Below are 18,360 nucleotides of genomic sequence, written 5' to 3'. Positions count from 1 at the left end.
TGCCTCTTATGGCAGCCATTACCATGGCTATATCATAATTACTAATTTGGTTCTAAAGCGCAGGATTGACACAAGTATAAACTCTGTAATAGGCTAATATTTTCTGAGAGCCAAGATAACATGATTAAGCTAAGGAAAATGTTCTTCACATAGTGGTAGCTACCCAGTGTAATGAAAAGAAGAGAACACAAAAATACTGTGCAATAAAAATGTAAAGTGAAGTTTGAATCAAAATATATTTAAGTAACAGTAATTTTGGTGCAGCTGTGAAATTTCCAGCCACAGAAATTAAATGCTTTCCATTTGATCCAATGTGTGGCCACAAATCCCTTAATTATGTTGAAATACTTGGGACTTGACTAGTATACTGTGCATTGGTCACACTGTATTCTTAAACCACCATGTGTTTTCTCTTTCAGAAATCAGCCTCTCTTCAATAAAAAGTTTAAAAGCTTTTAAAATATGAAGGAATTAATTTTAAATTATTTTGACTATTGAATCTTTGTTTTGTTTTTTCCCCTTTGCTTTACTTAGCTTGGCATGAAACTGAACCTTCTAATGGGAACCCTTGGCAATAGTCGTCTCCTGCTATGATCCATTTCAGAAAACAGCTGCCTTTTTACAAAAATCCTGAAGAAAACCTTTATAGAAAATATGATATGCTTGATCTTTGCTCTGCTTTCTTCTACTTACTGGATTAGTTCTAATATTGAAAGCATCCCTGATCCAATCAGAACCTTTGGTAGCAGAAATATCTATTAGAAATCTGCTTTGGAAAGCAGTTGGAAACAACTTCTCTGTAAAGGATATAGAAGAAACCTCTTGCAGATTATCTTTTCTAATAAATATTGTTGTTCTGTTTGTTAGTAGTTTAGCATTAGCCTAAAAGATGGCTGGATAGCATAATAGTTTAGGTATCTGACTGCAGAGTCAGAAGTTGAGAGTTCGATTCCCCACTGTGCCTTCAGCCTGTATAGTCATGGGCAGCTCCAGGGTGCCCCCAGAAGAAGGGAATAGAAAAGCATTTCTCCCTATTTTCTACTTGGAAAACCCTGCCATAAGTCAGAACAGTGTGCGTGTACATATGCACATGCACACACACACACACAGTTTTTGTGTCAGCTGGCAGAGATCTGCATCTTGTGGACAGTGGGGAAAGTCCCCCCACCACTTTACTTTAGGGTACAGAAAATACAATAACACTCTCTCTGGATGAGCCCAATGAAAGGTGAAACAAGATGATGGTCCGTGACATACAGAATTGCATTTCATTTTGTTTGTTGACTATCTCAGTATGTGGGGTCATTTGACCTTTTTCTCATGCCACAGGCCCTGCAAAATCCCACCTCTAGAATTCTGTTTCATACAAAAGAGATCATTAGCGCTCATTGCAGATTTCCTTCTGCAGCATAATTTTCCAGATTTTACTGGCTAGGGTTTGGGTGGGTAGGGTAGGGGTATTAATTAGTATCATGGGTTAATCACTTATGGTGCTGTGGTACTAATCATGAGAGCCGCCTCATGACTGCAGTTTAATTACAATGATGGTATTGGAAATAGGGTTATGTGGATTTCTTTCCTCCCTTCAACTGTACCAGGAATGGGTGGATCAGTTTTAAAGCCTTCTGAAGTTGTTTCTGGGTTGAACATAGGGGCTGAAGGGTGGAGGGAAACAGATAATTCTGTCAATGAAATTGCCCCCTTGAATCCTGACCTTTATATCTTATTTGCCTACATTAGTTTTTGTATAGCTTTTCTTTTACCAGTTCCAGAAGAACATAATAATCTCTACATATAAACATAATTATTAAACTTATTTTTAAAAATCTCATATTAGGACTATGTTGTTGGGCTTTATTATTTTTTTTTACTGAAGCCTTGACTTTGAAAGAATTGATCAAAGGCTGCCACCTTTTATCACAAACAAAAACCTCTGGCAGTGGTCTGGCAACCCTTCATGAAAACACAAAGTGTCTCTGAAAAAGGACATAACCACATGATGAGTTCAGCAAGCAGCCATTGAGTAAATGGCTCCCCTTTTCATCAGTTTCCCTTATGAACAGTTAGTATTTTCTTCTCCAACCACATACTGTAGCTCCTTTAATTGAGAGTGTGGCAGCTAACAAGCATCTCCTTTCAAAGGAGTACCCGTCCACTACTGTTGAAGACACAGAGAAGCTGAAACTATTTTCAGCAACAGAAATAGGGTAGCCCAATTGATGTTCAACAGAGAATTCAAATGTAAACTAAATTCTGAAGCCCTTTTCTGGGAATGTCATTTACAGAACCCTAACAACAAAACAGAAGTAGACTGACTTTACTGGCCTTCCCACCCTCCAGGACCCATAAAAGAGGCTTTAGCACCACAAAAACAGAATGCATTGTTAAGATCTCTTAACAGTATTAAGAAACTAAGCAATTGTTGAAATCCTGTTGCTTAGCATAGAGAGTTGCAAGTAGAACAAGCCCACTGAATCAGTGGGGATCTGGTGAGTGAATTCCTCCCTAAGTTCCATTGATTTAATGGGCCTACTCTAGTTCCAACATACTACACTAAGCAATAGTATTTCAGTGAGTGTGTACTGCTAGAAGGGCAAGTATGTAAATCTGTTTTACCAAGAACAGCAGAGTACTGTGGCACCTCAACGAGCAACATATTTATTACTTCAGCACTTTTGAACATATCCTGGCTTGAAATCCATTAGTTCCTCTGCCACCACACCATCTCAAATTGTTCCTTTTATGCTCATCTTTCTCTTCTTCTCTCACTCCACCAGTACTTATTCAGCTTGAAAGGGCTTTGCCTGCGTTGGAACCCTCCCTGTGCCTCCTTTTTCCTTCCCCTGTTTCTCAGCTTCCTGACCCCACTTCTTCCTCTCCCGATTCTCTTCCCCATCCTTATCAAGTACCACAACATTCTTTCTCCCTCTCAGGGTTGTCAGGTTATCCTATATTCATTTCCAAGTCCAGGCAGACATGTCTCCCTCTTATGGAAAATTGTGCCTTGTGCAAATCACCATTAAAGAGCTGCACAAACATTTTGCACACCACAGCCACTTAATTTCTCATGGAGAAAGATTCAAAGTTGCTTCATAGGTAGGAAAACGGAAGCTTAAGAAAACTTTTATCTTCAAGCAGCTTGTTTGTTTGACAGCTGCAAGAGAGATGGATATCTAAGACATACAGCATTTCAAGGAATGGAGAGTGCACAAAGCTTAGGATCTCACTAGGAGCACCTAAAATTACCAAAATGCTCCTATGCTCATCGCCCATCTGCTGAATGGAACACATGAAGGATGGGTATTGCTGTAAAAACTACCAAACTCCTATAGGAAATTTTGTAAGCTCAAAAAAATGCAGCCCCCAAATAAAACCCCAATGTTGGGTTTTCTTCTTTCTTTAAACTACAACTTTCAGAAATGCCAGTCCATCTTGCATAGATATTTTACTTACTCACTTCATTCATGCACTTTACTGTATTTATATGGCACCTGACTTCCAATAAAGAGGACTCAAGGTAATTTACAAAGTATTTTAAAAAGGCATGAAACTGAACAAGCCGTGGTGCAAAAAAAACAAAACAAAAAAAAAAACCACATTGATACAGAACATCATTTTGAATTCTAGCAATGCTCTCTGGTCCCCCGGATCTACACTTTTCCAAAGTATTTGACAATGCTATTTTCCCTCTCAAGCTCTGCTGGTGTCAAGTTTTGTTTTGTTTTGACAATAAATGTTTGCGCAAATCTCGAGCTCCTTTCTGGATTTTGTTGTGCCTTAATTACCAAGTAACTCCGTTCTATACAAATGCAAGAACTGGCGATACAGAGTGAGGTGAGAGCCAGCCGGGGAGCGCACGCTCTGCCTGCTTCATAGCAAGGCCCGAGGCGGCTAAGCAGCAGAGAAAAGATGCGCGTCTCCGGAGTTACCGTAGAAGAACGTTCGAGGAACGCCGGCCATCATTTCTGGGCGGCCCTTCCCTCGCCCAGAAAGCCAAAGCGCGCCTCTTCCCTTGGGCCGGGGCCGGGCAGCCGGCGCCACGCCCGTTCGGTATAGGGTGACCCAGCTCGTGGCGTTGAGAGGCGGGGAGCGAGCCCTCGGCAACCCAGGCGGTGTCTGCGGGGCTCCGAGGCGGCGTTTGCTCAGCCATGGCGACGAGAAACTCATCTCGTCTGGAGGCGCCGGGGTTGGCACCCCTTTCACCCCTAGGAGTAGTTCCTATGCCGCTTTCCTTTCTCCGCCCGCCCGGCCTCTTCATACGGGCGGCGGCGGTTGGAGCCGCCGCAGCCACGGGGCGCTCCCTCAGCGGCTACTGGACGGGCGCTGCGGCGGGGCTGGAGGGCGCCGGGTGCTCCCCGCGCACTCCCAAATGCGCCCGCTGCCGCAACCACGGCGCGGTCTCGGTGGTGAAGGGGCACAAGCGCTTCTGCCGCTGGCGGGACTGTGCGTGCGCCAAGTGCGCCCTCCTCGCGGAGGGGCAGCGCGTCATGGCTGCCCAGGTGGCCCTGCGCAGGCAGCAGGCGCAGGAAGAGAGCGAGAGGCGGCCGGAGAAGCAGGCGGCGGGCTCTCCGCTTCCGAGCGACGAAGAGGCGGCGCGGTACTCGCTGACGGCTGGCGACCCCGTTTCCCGCCGCTGTCCGGAGTCAGCGCGGGGGCCGAGAGGTGGGAGTGTGGCGGTACCGCTCAGAACTGGGGGTGGTGGTGGGGGGGTCAGTTGTGCGTAATGGAGATCTTTGAGGGCTGGAGCTTCAGACTCGTCACCCGCGGGACCTCTCCATTAGAGTAAGCCCATTGTATTCATGAGATTTACAGAAGTCCCCTTTCAGCAGTTGATTCCACTGGGTCTGCTTTCGTTGGAAATGCCAACTGGTGTATTTGATAGACCCAAGAGTGGAATCCTGTGTTCATGTTCTTGGGAATAAGTGTTATCAAACTCAAACGGTAGGCTGTATATTGTCCCCCTGCTTATTTAACTTATATGCAGAATACATCATGCGGAAGGCTGGACTGGAAGAAACCCAAGCCGGAATTAAGATTGCCGGAAGAAATATCAACAACCTCCGATATGCAGATGATACCACTCTGATGGCAGAAAGTGAGGAGGAATTAAAGAACCTTGTAATGAGAGTGAAAGAGGAGAGTGCAAAAAACGGTCTGAAACTCAACATCAAAAAAACTAAGATCATGGCCACTGGTCCCATCACCTCCTGGGAAATAGAAGGGGAAGATATGGAGGCAGTGTCAAATTTTATCTTCCTGGGCTCCATGATCACTGCAGATGGAGACAGCAGCCCTGAAATTAAAAGGCGCCTTCTTCTTGGGAGGAAAGCGATGACAAATCTTGACAGCATCTTGAAAAGCAGAGACATCACCTTGCCAACAAAAGTCCGAATAGTCAAAGCTATGGTTTTTCCTGTCATGATGTATGGAAGTGAGAGCTGGACCATAAAGAAAGCAGACCGCCGAAGAATTGATGCCTTTGAATTGTGGTGCTGGAGGAGGCTCTTGAGAATCCCCTGGACTGCAAGGAGAACAAACCTATCAGTTCTAAAGGAAATCAACCCTGAATGCTCACTTGAAGGACAGATCCTGAAGCTGAGGCTCCAGTACTTTGGCCATCTCATGAGAAGAAAAGAGTCCTTGGAAAAAACCTTGATGTTAGGAAGGTGTGATGGCAAGAGGAGAAGGGGACGACCGAGGATGAGATGGCTGGACAGTGTCTGCGAAGCAACCAACATGAACCTGACACAACTCCGGGAGGCAGTAGAAGACAGGAGGGCCTGGCGTGCTCTGGTCCATGGGGTCACGAAGAGTCGGACACGACTAAACGACTAAACACACACACACAAGGGTGATCGTTTCCCTGAAGGCCATGTACTGTACAGTGGGGTCTTGACTTAAGAACGGCTCGAGTTAAGAACATTTCGACTTAAGAACCACTCTCTTAGGAAAATATTGACTTGACTTAAGTACTTAGATTTGAGTTAAGAACTGAAAAAAAACCACGTGGGAGGCAGGGAAAGTGCAAAATTTGAACTTTCAGTTAACTGTTGGCCAGTGAAAAGGGTGCCTGTCTGCTTCCTCACTCCTCCCAGCGTTTAGAGAGTGGATTGGGAGACAGTCTTCGGACTGCCTGGTACTGTAACTGCCTGGACTGTATTTTCCCTGCCTTCCCTGAACCTTTCTTGACCTAAGAAAAAAAGAAACAAAATATCCCCCTCTAGTGGTCGAAGGCAGAATAGCAGCTTCCCATTAGTTTCTATGGACGGAAAAGAGCAGATACGGATCAAATGGTTTTCAATGCATTCCTATGGGAAATGCAGATTTGACCTGAGAACTTTTTGACTTGAGGACCACCTTCCAATATGGATTAAGTTCTCAAGTCAAGACCCCACTGTACTGTACAAAATGTGTTCTTCTTGGAGCATATGGCAGTGATAGGACAGCAAGCTTTGAGCAGCATAATGGCATTTTGTAGAATTTAAGGGGGGGATTATGTAATCAAACAATCACATGTGGCGTGTGTGTGTTCATTTCATGAGTATACTTACAGGTGGCACAGGTTTCAGTCAGAGGGGATGGGTGGTTTGGAATCCTGATGAATAACAGAAGAAATGCCAGAGAATCCTGGACTATGCTATTACCTGGACAGCAACTGGGAACAGTCTTCTTGAATCTGTGTTACTGATGTTAATAGATTATACTATAGAGATCTGCCTACTCTGTGACTATGATAACAGAAGTTCTTGCATCAAAGAAAACAGACTGCTGTCCACAAGAGATGATGCTCAATCACACCTGTTAGTTTTTAAGGCCACACAAGGCTTATTGCTGTTTTTCCTGACAGGACTACCCCTCCCCCATATGCTGAGGTGTGTGAGTGCTCCCTGACTTAAACCAAAATCCACCTCCTGCCTTTTGTGTGAGACCAGTTTATTTAAATAATGCTTGATATTAAGGCCAAAGTATGTCCTATCTTGCACAACAACAGGTAGGGTATTAATTTAAATAACAGTATTAAGAGTTGTTTGCGAGGCATTTTATGGAATCCAGTTTGAGTGATATGATGTCCGAATGGATCAGATTGCAGTGTTTCCTTGTGATCTTGACCAATGTGAATTTGAAGAAGCTGAATTCTTATAATATGTGTTAGAGATTTTATCATTAACCTATCATTTCAGGAAGGTTATAATAGCACATTAGGCAGTGTGACTGAAAATAATAATTAGCAATAGTGATGAAGAACATCAGAAGGAAGTATTCATTGTGCACTACTGTGTTGCAGCCCTGATGTGGTAAGTATATAGAGTTTGAAAAAGTTACTTTAAATGCAAATCCCAATCTGGAAATTGTTCAGAAATGAAATTATCCACAGTCTTAGTATAAGTGATTGGGTGATTGTATTAGTTGTGTTCATTCAACATTTGATATTGTGGTTCAGGGCTGAAGGAACTGGAGATTGCTATACTGTAGTGATAAAAGCTACAAACTACCAGGACATTGTCTAGCAATAAAATCAGCTGAAAAGAAATGTGAAGCACTGCTGTTTCTTGTTTGCAGCTTTTATTTCCCATGGAGTTGTTTCACAATGACCCTAATATATGTGAGGTGGTCATTGGGTGCTTTATCATTGCTGGACACACCCAGTAAGTTTCCATAGCCAACATTCTATCCACTATACACAACTCTTTCCCAGATCTATTACAGTGGTATTTATACAAATTAGTTTCTGAGAAGCTTGTGTTAAACTATATCTGTGACATAGGAGAACAGGATGGTTATGCAGTGTAGGCCAGTGGTCCCCAACCTTGGGCTGCCAGATGTTATTGGACTACAACTCCCAGAAGCCTTCACCACCACCTCTGCTGGCCAGGATTTCTGGGAGTTGAAGTCCAAGAACATCTGGAGGTCCAAGGTTGGGGACCAATGGTGTAGGCTATTTTCTTAAGGGCTGTTAAAAACAGTTATATGTACCTCTTGTGTTCCTAGCAACGAGCCACAGTTTCCCATCATTGGTGGGTAAAACAATCCCCTTCCTTGGATGGTGGACCTACAGTACTGATGGTAGCCTTCTGGTTTCCCATTGTGTAACACCACATGAAGTAAGCACATACACATCTGTTTCACCACTTGTACACTTAGTGTCTCCTCATAGGTGCAAAATAAAATGTTTATATTTAAATACATATGATTATGCATATGCTGAGCACATCTTTGGTAACTGGGGAGGAAATCCATGGTGTATGAAGTGGAGGTAAATGTGTACTCCTAGCATTCATGAGAATTGAATCAGTGGTTTTGACAGATAAATATGAGCTTTTCAGAAGGATTCCATTTCATGCAGAGTAGGAATGAAAAAAAATGAGAAGTTCCCTTTTCTGGTCTTAATTCCATGCATTGTGTACCTTTATAATGAAGCAGGTTTATTTATTTATTGTATTAATACCCTGCCTATCTAGTCGAATGACCACTCTAGGTTCTCTGTTTCTGTGAATGTGATGGGCAGATAGTTGATGTACTTGAGGAAATCCAGATTATTTGATTACATGTTTCATTTTTCCCCCAGAAGAAAAGATTCAGAAGTTTGACTTCTGCTGCAATGAACATTTATACAGATCTTCTCCGAGATCATATTCTGGATCTGTTGGAGGCCATAGAAAAAAGTCATCTGGCATGCAGATTCTAAGTAAAGAAATGGCTGCTCATCATTCAGGTCTTAATGAGTCTTTAGAAGGAATGGAAAGTTCAACATCTCTGTCATCTTCAGACATGGAATCAGGAAGTGACAGTGAATGTCCCAATGACTTTGTTGCCTTCAACACTAGTGTTGCTGCTGTTGCTACTTCTTCTTCTCCTGCTACTGGTGCTTGATATCCTTATGAAGGTCTTTCCACTTTACAAACAAAGTAGGCTAGAGAGACTTCTCCAGTCCTGCAGAGGAGATATAGTTCAAACTATAGAGCAGATACTGAATTTGAATGAACAGAAGCAAGAATTTGGAGAGCATTCAGTCCCTCCTTTGTCAGAATACAATGCCTTCCAACAATCTTCTGATTGTAATCTCTTCAGTTTATCACAGCACATGGCAGTACATCGGCATTTGCTCCTTTCTGCACCAATCTGGCTTCTTTTGGAAGTGAAGTGAATTTTTATATCTACGGCCTAGACTGGGGATTCAACTTCTAAGGGTGACATATGCTCCTCCTGGAAGACCTGGACCTAGGTTGATTATACCCTATTTAAGAACTGGACTGTTTCCTGCTCTGCCTTTTCATCCAGCTATGGGCCATTCCTTCTCAGAAATGATTAATGACACATCTTATTTTCCCTGTAAAGATGTTGTCAGGAACAAAATTTACACCAGGCAAAGTGAAGAAAACAAGTATCATCTTAAATAAATCTTCATTTTGTAGTACTTATTCTATTGTGTTCAGGTGGGCTGAGACAAATAGTGGCACTAAAAGCCTAAATCCAATTATTAGTCTCAAGTACAATAAATCCAGTGACTCACTGTGAACTTTGTAAGTAAACAGCTTTGTAAATTTCATTTGCTAAGTGGGTTTATTCTAGATGGAACTAACAATAGCAGCTAGGTTCAGCTCTCAAAGGTACTAGCTCCTATTAAGGACATAATATTGCTTTTTAATCCTTTGTATTTTTTAAAAATAGATTTTAATGTAATTCTTCATTTTGACACAAACATATGGCACTAAAATTCTAAAGTATAATTGGCCGAGCTCTTGTTGGAATTAGCACCAATCTTAATGATGCTTTTCATATTTGGTTACCATATTAGGCTGGCAGGCAGGAACAAAACAATGTCTAAGAAATTTTGAGTTAAAATACAATTTGAAATGCAGAAGAACCTCAATAAATCATGGCTATATGACTCCAGGAGTTGTTTTGTTTTGTTTTTGTTTCATTTTGTTTTCTTTTTTGTTTTTTGAGGTGGTTTGATATGTATTCGCAAAGGCTGTCACGGCCGGGATCTAATGGTTGTTGTGGGTTTTTCAGGCTCTTTGGACATGTTCTGAAGGTTGTTCTTCCTAACGTTTCGCTAGCCTCGTGGTGCAGTGGTTAAATCGCTGTCCTGCAGCTAAAACTGTGCTCACGACCTGGGGTTCAAATCCCAGGTAGCCGGCTCAAGGTTGACTCAGCCTTCCATCCTTCCGAGGTCGGTAAAATGAGTACCCAGCTTGCTGGGGGGGCAATGTGTAGCCTGTATAATTAAAATTGTAAACCGCCCGGAGAGTGCTTGTAGCGCTATGGGGCGGTATATAAGTCCAATAAATAAATAAATAAATAAAATCTCTGTGGCCGGCATCTTCAGAGGACAGCACTTCAGAGGATAGCACAGAGTGCTGTCCTCTGAAGATGCCGGCCACAGAGACTGGTGAAACGTTAGGAAGAACAACCTTCAGAACACGGCTCAAGAGCCTGAACAACCCACAACAACCAGTGGTTTGATATGTTTGTTATTTTTTACTTGGTACTGTATTGATTGATAAAATAGTGGTTGGGACTGAAACCAGTAGGACTGGTTGGCGAACTAACTATTTCTGTACAAGAGTGTACCAGTGATCTTGTCCTGGCAGAGCAAATCAACATTGTATGAAGAGCTTCTAAAAATGGGGGCAGCCCAAACAAAAACTTACAACTTTTAAAATGGTCCACACCAAGTTTGGTACAGTTGTAGCAATCAGTCTGGTCTTGGTCTGTGTCAGATTTGAGGAAGTTTGAGCAAAAGGTTTTTGAGATATGATATTTTAAAAAAAGTAAAACTGTTTATCTGATTTAGAAATTGATTACTATTAAGTGTCCCCAGATTTAAAACAGATCACATAAATTGAAATGACCAGTCTTGCTTATCTCGAAATAAGGCCCCACATATTTTTTATTTGGAAAGAGTCCAGGCTGCAGGGGCTGAAATCTTGGTCTCTCTGCAGCGATATTACAGATCATGTGCTCATCTTCTAGGATCCTCTAGCACTGGATAGTTCTACATGAGGGAAGTATCTGTTAGAATTTGGGTTTAGTGAATGTATATTTAATATAAGCCTCCATTTTAAAAAGCCAAGAATTTCATTTCTTCAAAAAAAGAACCTCTGGTTTATGAATGTGGACTATTGTGCTTCTATATTTGGCTAAGATCAAGTGTGTGTGTGTGTGTGTGTAATCCATAGAAGCCATTCAAAAACCGAGAAATGTCTTGATACTGCAGCACACTATCAAAATTCAAGGTGGCCTTTTGGCATGTGAAGTTTGGTGTCTTTTTTTCCCCTGCTGCCAATGTGGGCACAATATTATGCAGCAATATCAGGCCATTTCATGGTGTTTAAAAGTGTAGATACAGAAGCACAATATTCCCACATTCATAAACCAGAGGGTTTTCTAAGATTTGAGTAATAAACTCTCGCCTTCAAGTGGTATCTCCTACCTCAAAACAAAACAGCTTCTAACCAAAGTCAAGGAAATCATTTTGGAACAGACTTCTATAAGATATTAGTGGCTACTGTTGCCAAAGTAGAACCATTAATGAGTAAATTTTTGGCAATATAACTTATAGGTATTGTTACTTGATCTAAATTGACACTGCAGTAAGACCAAGGTATAAAGCTTATAGAACCTCTCCCCCACTATAAAGTCACAATCTGGACCCTACCCTGTTTGCTTGTTCTTGAGTAAAAGAGAAAGAACCCCACATTTTAAAAATAATTATCTGTTTTGACCCCAGCTGTTTAAACCAGTTGTAAATTGTTATGCTAACATCAAAAATGGAGGAAGTTCCTTTTTTGGACTATAATTCCAAGAATATTCTAGCCAGCGTTTATGGAGCTGTAGTTCAAAACTGTAACTTTTCCTATCCCTGCAAGATATGTTTCTTGGACAATTTATTTATTTATTTATTTATTTATTTATTTATTTATTTATTTATACCCCGCCTATCTAGTCATTTCGACCACACTAGGCGACAAGAGGAAGTATCGAAACTCATTAGTAAAATTCTGGCTTTACATGTAGGACAACTCAATAGAGGAAGTGGCAGTAAGTAAACTCTCTGGGTGAGACTGAACATGTTCTACTAGAATTCTTCATTTCAAAGAAAACTAAAGCAGAGTTTAGCACGTGGGATACCCCTGGGCTCTGTCCTGGGTCCAGTGCTCTTCAACATTTGTTTTAATGACCTGAATCAGGGGGTGCGGGGAATGCTAATCAAATTTGAGGATGACACAAAATTGGGTGGAATAGATAACCCCCTGGAAGACAGAAACAAAATTTAGAATGATCTGGATAGGCTGAACACTGGACTGAAAACACGAAAAAGAAATTCAACAGGGATAAATGCAAAGTATTGCACCTAGAAAAAAAGAAGTCAAACACATAGTTGCAAGATAGGGGATACCTCACTCAGCAATACTACAAGCAAGAAGGATCTTGGAATTGTCGTAGGTCACAAACTGAATATGAACCAACAGTGTGATGTGGCTACAAAAAGGGCAAATGCTATTTTAGGCTGCATTAACAGAAGTATAGTGTCCAAATCCCATGAGATGCTAGTTCCCCTCTATTCAGCAATGGTTAGGCCTCATCTTGGGTACTGTGACCAGTTCTGAACACCACTGTTCAGAGGAGGGCAACAACGATGAGCAAGGGACTGGAAACCAAGACTTAAGAGGAAAGACTGAAATAATTGGCCTTATTTAGCCTTGAGAAAAGAAGATAGGGAGACGTGATAGCACTTTTCAAGTACTTGAAAGGCTGTCATACAGAGGAGGGCCAGGATCTGTTCTCAATCATCCCAAAGTGCAGGATGCACAACAATGGGCTTAAGTTACAGGAAGCCAGGTTTCAGTTATCAGGAAAAACTCCCTATTAGTGTGGCAATGGGACCAGTTACCTCAAGAGGTGATGAGCGCTCCAACACTAGAGGTATTCGAGAGAAATTTAGACAACCACGTGGCCGATATCTTTTAATCTGTATTCCTCCATTGAGTAGGGATTTGGAATCAATGGCCTTATAGGCGCCTTCTAACTTCATGATTCTATGATAGGAGGTTACTGTTTTAGTCACAGGCATTGGGGGGGGGGCGCGGGAGGAGTCTAGAGACAAATCCTGCCTGAAATTCTGAAGAGTCTCTGGCACAGAATTGGTTCGACTAACAGATGGTTTGATTACATGGTGGTGTGTGTGATCAGGTTCAGTTTCAAATTTTGACAACTCCTCATTTTCTGTGGGAAATATCACAGGATACGTCTTCTTAATTCCAACATATTTAACTTTATTATTTACATGATGATCAGCACTGTTCATAATTGGATCGAAAGCACTTAACTCAGGCAGCAAGCCATAACCGTCCAGTACAAACTCCCACCCAAAGTCTATTGAACTCACAGGGATGCTGGGCCAAACTTCTCCGCGTAGGTTTCTGGAGTGATGTGCTCCTCATTGCACAGATGGTGCCGCAGCATGGGTGCTGGGCCCAGTCCTCCTCAGGTGGGGGGATGTTGAATCTCGAATCCGGACGAGTTACCTGTCGTCCTCTCCCTTTCCCCTTTGGGAATACTATCACTGACCACTCTAAGGTCTCTTATCTTGTTTCACCTGATTCATTATGTGGGGGATCCAGGAGCAATCCCCCTAACTTCAGGTTGGGAAAATCCTGTAATAACTCTTGGGTTTTTATCTTCTCGTATTCTTGTAACCTTTCCAGCTCTCTTTTACGTTTCCATAGCTCTAATTCTACCTCGAACCACTGTTCTCCCTGGTTACTTATCCCCTCCTCCCAAACTGACAGTTCTTGCTCCTCCCCTTTCCAATTCCCGCTCTCCTCTACCAGACATATTTCAAACTTCCCCTTTCTTTCGACTCTCTCCCCTTCCTCGCTCATGTTCTCCTTTGGATCCAACTTTAAACCAACACTTTCTGGTACCAAACCTCCTACTCCGCCCTCTGTCTCGTGAGATGGCACACTCTCCTTTGGGCCTCCTTCACAGTGTGTGATTATTTTGGAAAATTCATCGTATTTTTCTCTAGAATTCATTGTATTTTTCTCTAGGAGTGAATTTGAAGCCAACCGATCCTTCCCCTCCCCCACTTCCAATCTGATCTGTTTCCTTCTGTTCATGGAGCTTCTACTTTTCCCCCTGAACTGCAACAGTTAAAAACTGCAACAATCAAAATACTGTCCTCTGAAGATGCCAGCCACAGAGACTGGGGAAACGTTAGGAAGAATAACCTTCAGAACACGGCCAAAGAGCCCGAAAAACCTACCACAACAATTAAAATACTGTTTTGGCTGTGTGTTCATTTGTTTCATTCTAAAAAAAGACTTGGATGACTTTAGGAGGTTTTATGATGATGTAGTAAGTTAGAGCATGATATTTTGGGATGGTGGGAATACTTACCCCTGCAATCTTCCTGGGTGCCCCAAAGTATTTTTGCCCCACAACCCCGGAATAAAGACGCAAGACAAGTATTATGGATTAAAACATGGGCCACACTTTATTAATAATAATGCAGAAAATTTTTGCCATCAATTGGCATGGGGGGGCCCTGCTGTAGTGTGGAAACAGATAAATCCGTAATCATATGGGCGAGTCCCCGGCCCCAGGTTCTCGTGTTCTTAAGGACAGCAGGAACCCAGCTGGCCACTAATAAACACCCCCAGAACTCGAGCCATCTTGACTTGATGACTGTTGGTCCGGAAGTAGCCCAGCACATCTTTCCCGCCCAGGTGCTGAATCGCATGATTCGCAGCCCTGGGAAGTCCGATGCGCTGTTAGCTTACCTGATCTTAAAGTGGGACTCACCGAGAAATACCTGTTTTTTTCCGCATTACCCGCCAGTGCGACCAGATTTCCACCATAAAATGCCAAATACCCTTACCAGTGTGGGATAGGCAAAAATACACCCCCATCCAAAAGCCAATCAGGATGAAGGTCAAACATTCCTATCCGGCCTCTAAAAGGCAACCAGAAAACTCACACAAGTGTAGGGCAGGCGGGTGGGTGCCAGAAAAAGAAGAGGACGATTAGTGAGGAGAACGCCCCTTATATAGCCAGGGGCATTCTCCCGCTCTTTTAACAAGTCTCATGAGACCCTGAAGGTCTCACGCCTTCCGTGGGGTGAGGCAAAGCATAGTCACACTGTCAAAGCCCCGTTGGCTTGTCAGCGACTTGGTTATTGTTGTTGTTTATTTTTTAAAACAAATTATTGGATATGCTAGATCACTTTTATCACTGCATTGTTACATTTGCTTAGAGCTAAATCACCTCTGCACATACAGACACAAATGTAACAGATAAAAATCAATAAAAAATCAAAACAACTCTGATCAACTCCAGCAAACTTCAGTATTTCCATGGTATGTGTCTATGCTTGTGCATGTATGGAGAACTTTTCCCTACTGTCTTATGTGATGATCGCCCACGTCACTCATGCCATTCATATTCATGAGCTGATTTGCATGAACCTATGAGAGGACTGGCGTGCTCTGGTCCATGGGGTCATGAAGAGCCGGACACGACTAAACAACAATGAGAGAACTGGAGAGGTGGAGTCAGCAGCTACATGAGGTTTGGCGGGAGAAGGAGGAGTCAGATGGGGCTGGTTAGAGAGAGAGAGGGAACAGATAATGAAAGAGATAGAGCTGATTAGGAAAATAGGTAGAGAAGGTGGTAATGATATAGCAAGAGAAAAGAAGTATGTACCAAGAGAACGGTTGATTATTTGTTAATGTATAATGTGTATCTGAAGAACTTCTGTTATTATTCAATCTGCTTCACTTCAATAAATAAGTTCTGTTCCTGTTTACAAATTAAGTGTTCAGACAAACGTCATTTATATTGTGGATTGAGGTAATCCACCAGTGGCAGCGAGAGGAAAATGCGACATGAGCCTTTGTGAGGGAAAGACAAGCAGGGGCCAGAAGGGCGAACATCACACCATGCAATGGTTTAAACAGTTCCTGTGATTTGATGACAAACCATAAAAAAGAGCTGGGGATTGGCAGGAGAGTGGTATCAAAGGAAGGAATGCTGTAGGTGTGGATCAAACTGCATTGGATTGAGGGACTAGTATGGAAATCGGCATTGAAACAACCCAGGGTCTTCAATGTATGTCATATGTAACTAAATTTGATGTGATTACAAAAGAAATGTGAATCAAACTGATGCAAAGTCGGATTGCTATGATTTGACTTGAAAACGTAATCACACCCTTACAGATGTGATGTACACCCATTCTCATTCATGGCTGTTTTCCAGCTCTCACTGTGCAAAACCCCCTGTTGAGACTTCCCATGCCAGAGAGATTCCCTGGCTTCCTGTGAAAATATCTCTAGTTCCACTTTTTTCTGCTTCTTTTGCACAGAAAATTGTCAACTTCTGTCCAACTCAGTGCTGCTTGCATTTGCCTTTTTATGTGTAGGGAACATTGTGCAGGAAGATGCCAGCATGCACAGGAATTTTAATAATTTTGTGCCAGAATGCTAATAGTTCATTAGGTCTGTGCAGGCATAGTAATAATTCTGTGCATAGGAAATCCCACATTTCCTGCACAATTTTTGGCAGGGGGATCTCATGCAGACAAATCTTGGCAAGAGAAGCTGCAGTACAGTATTCATATCCTACTCCATATAAGGCAGATTCCCATGCCTCTGTGACAAAAATCTGGCATCTCTCTACCCTTCTCAGTGACTTGATGCCTACGTATATGCCATGGGAGAACATGGATATGGTTTGTTGTTTACCTGTTTTGGGGCTATTTGAAAACTTACAATATCTGCATTGAGTTCTTTCATGTTCTGGCAGAATTTTATACACCTGGATGTGGAAATGTTTGTCAGATTTGAACTGGCAATGCAGGTAAAAGGAAATTTAATTTTTTTAAAAAATAAAAAGAATTGCAAGATAGACTGTGTGGCAGAGTTTTACATGCAGCAACCCCCTGAAAGTTAAGCTCCAGTCTTGGATGGAGAAGTGGAACATGTCCAGAAGGTGGCTTGTTGTTCCTCCATAATTTCATCTCATATCTTGGTGAGGCTAAACTAGTTCCTTGTTGTTCTTGTTTAGTCGTTAAGTCATGTCAGACTCTTCATGACCCCATTGACAAGAGCACGCCAGGGCCTCCTCTCTTCCACTGCATCCCAGAGTTTGGTCAAATTCATGTTCGTAGCTTCGATGACACTGTCCAAGCATCTTGTCCTCTGCCATCTCCTTCTCCTCTTGTCTTCACATTTTCCCAACATCAAGGTCTTTTCCAGGGAGTCTTCTCATGAGATGGACAAAGTATTGGAGCCTCAGCTTCAGGATCTATTCTTCCAGTGAGCACTCAGGGTTGATTTGTTTCAGAACAGATAGCTTTGTTCTCCTTGCAGTCCAGGGGACTCTCAAGAACCTCCTCCAGCACCATAATTCAAAAGCATCAATTCTTTGGTGGTCAGCCTTCTTTATGGTCCAGCTCTTGCTTCCATACATCACTACTGGAAAAATGATAGCTTTGACCATTCAGACTTTTGTTGATAAGGTGAGGCCTCTGCTTTTTAAGATGCTGTCTAGGTTTGTCATCGCGTTCCTCCCAAGAAACAGGTGTCTTTTAATTTTGTGGTTGTTGTCACCATTTGCAGTGATCATGGAGCCCAGGAAAGTAAAATCTGTAACTACCTCTATATCTTCCCCTTCTATTTGCCAGGAGGTGATGGGACCAGTGGCCATGATTTTAGTTATTTTGGTGTTGAGCTTCAGACCATTTTTTTGCACTCTCCTCTTTCAACCTCATTAAGAGGTTCTTTAATTCCTCCTCACGTTCTGCCATCAGAGTGGTATCGTCTGCATATCTGAGATTACTGATATTTCTTCTGGCAATCTTAATTCCAGTTTGGGAGTCCTCCAGTCCAGCCTTTCACATGATGTATTCTGCATATAAGTTAAATATGCTGGGGGACAATATACAACCTTGTCATACTCCTTTCCCAATTCTGAACCAATCAATTGTTCCATATCCAGTTCTAAATGTTGCTTCCTGTCCCACATATAGATTTCTCAGGAGATAGATAACATGGTCAGGCACTACCATTTCTTTAAGAAATTGCCATAGTTTGCTGTGGTCCACACAGTCAAAGGCTTTTGCATAGTCATTGAAGCAGAAGTAGATGTTTTTCTGGAACTCTCTGGCTTTCTCTATAATCCAGTGCATGTTAGCAATTTGGTCTCTAGTTCCTCTGCCCCTTCGAAATCCAGCTTGTACTTCTGGGAGTTCTCGGTCCACATACTGCTGAAGCCTGCCTTGTATGATTTTGAGCATAACCTCACTAGCGTGCAAAATGAGTGCAATTGTATGGTAGTTAGAGCATTCTTTGG

At 42.4% G+C, this 18,360-nt stretch overlaps 1 protein-coding gene across 1 annotated transcript; it reads left to right on the top strand.

The window, feature by feature from the left end:
* The first annotated feature begins 3,853 nt into the window (after positions 1–3,853).
* DMRTA1 (DMRT like family A1) lies at positions 3,854–9,889 on the top strand. The gene is given in 5 exon segments (XM_020790394.3): positions 3,854–4,662; positions 8,567–8,861; positions 8,863–9,068; positions 9,071–9,151; positions 9,154–9,889. Coding segments are annotated over 5 exon segments (1,341 nt in total). The 5' UTR covers positions 3,854–4,148; the 3' UTR covers positions 9,399–9,889.
* Positions 9,890–18,360: the final 8,471 nt, after the last annotated feature.

This window comes from Pogona vitticeps, chromosome 2 (genome assembly GCF_051106095.1).
Source record: "Pogona vitticeps strain Pit_001003342236 chromosome 2, PviZW2.1, whole genome shotgun sequence".
NCBI classification, from domain to species: Eukaryota; Metazoa; Chordata; class Lepidosauria; order Squamata; family Agamidae; genus Pogona; species Pogona vitticeps.
The sequence above is the reverse complement of the archived record's forward strand: the minus strand, read 5'-3'. Positions and strand labels throughout refer to the sequence as shown.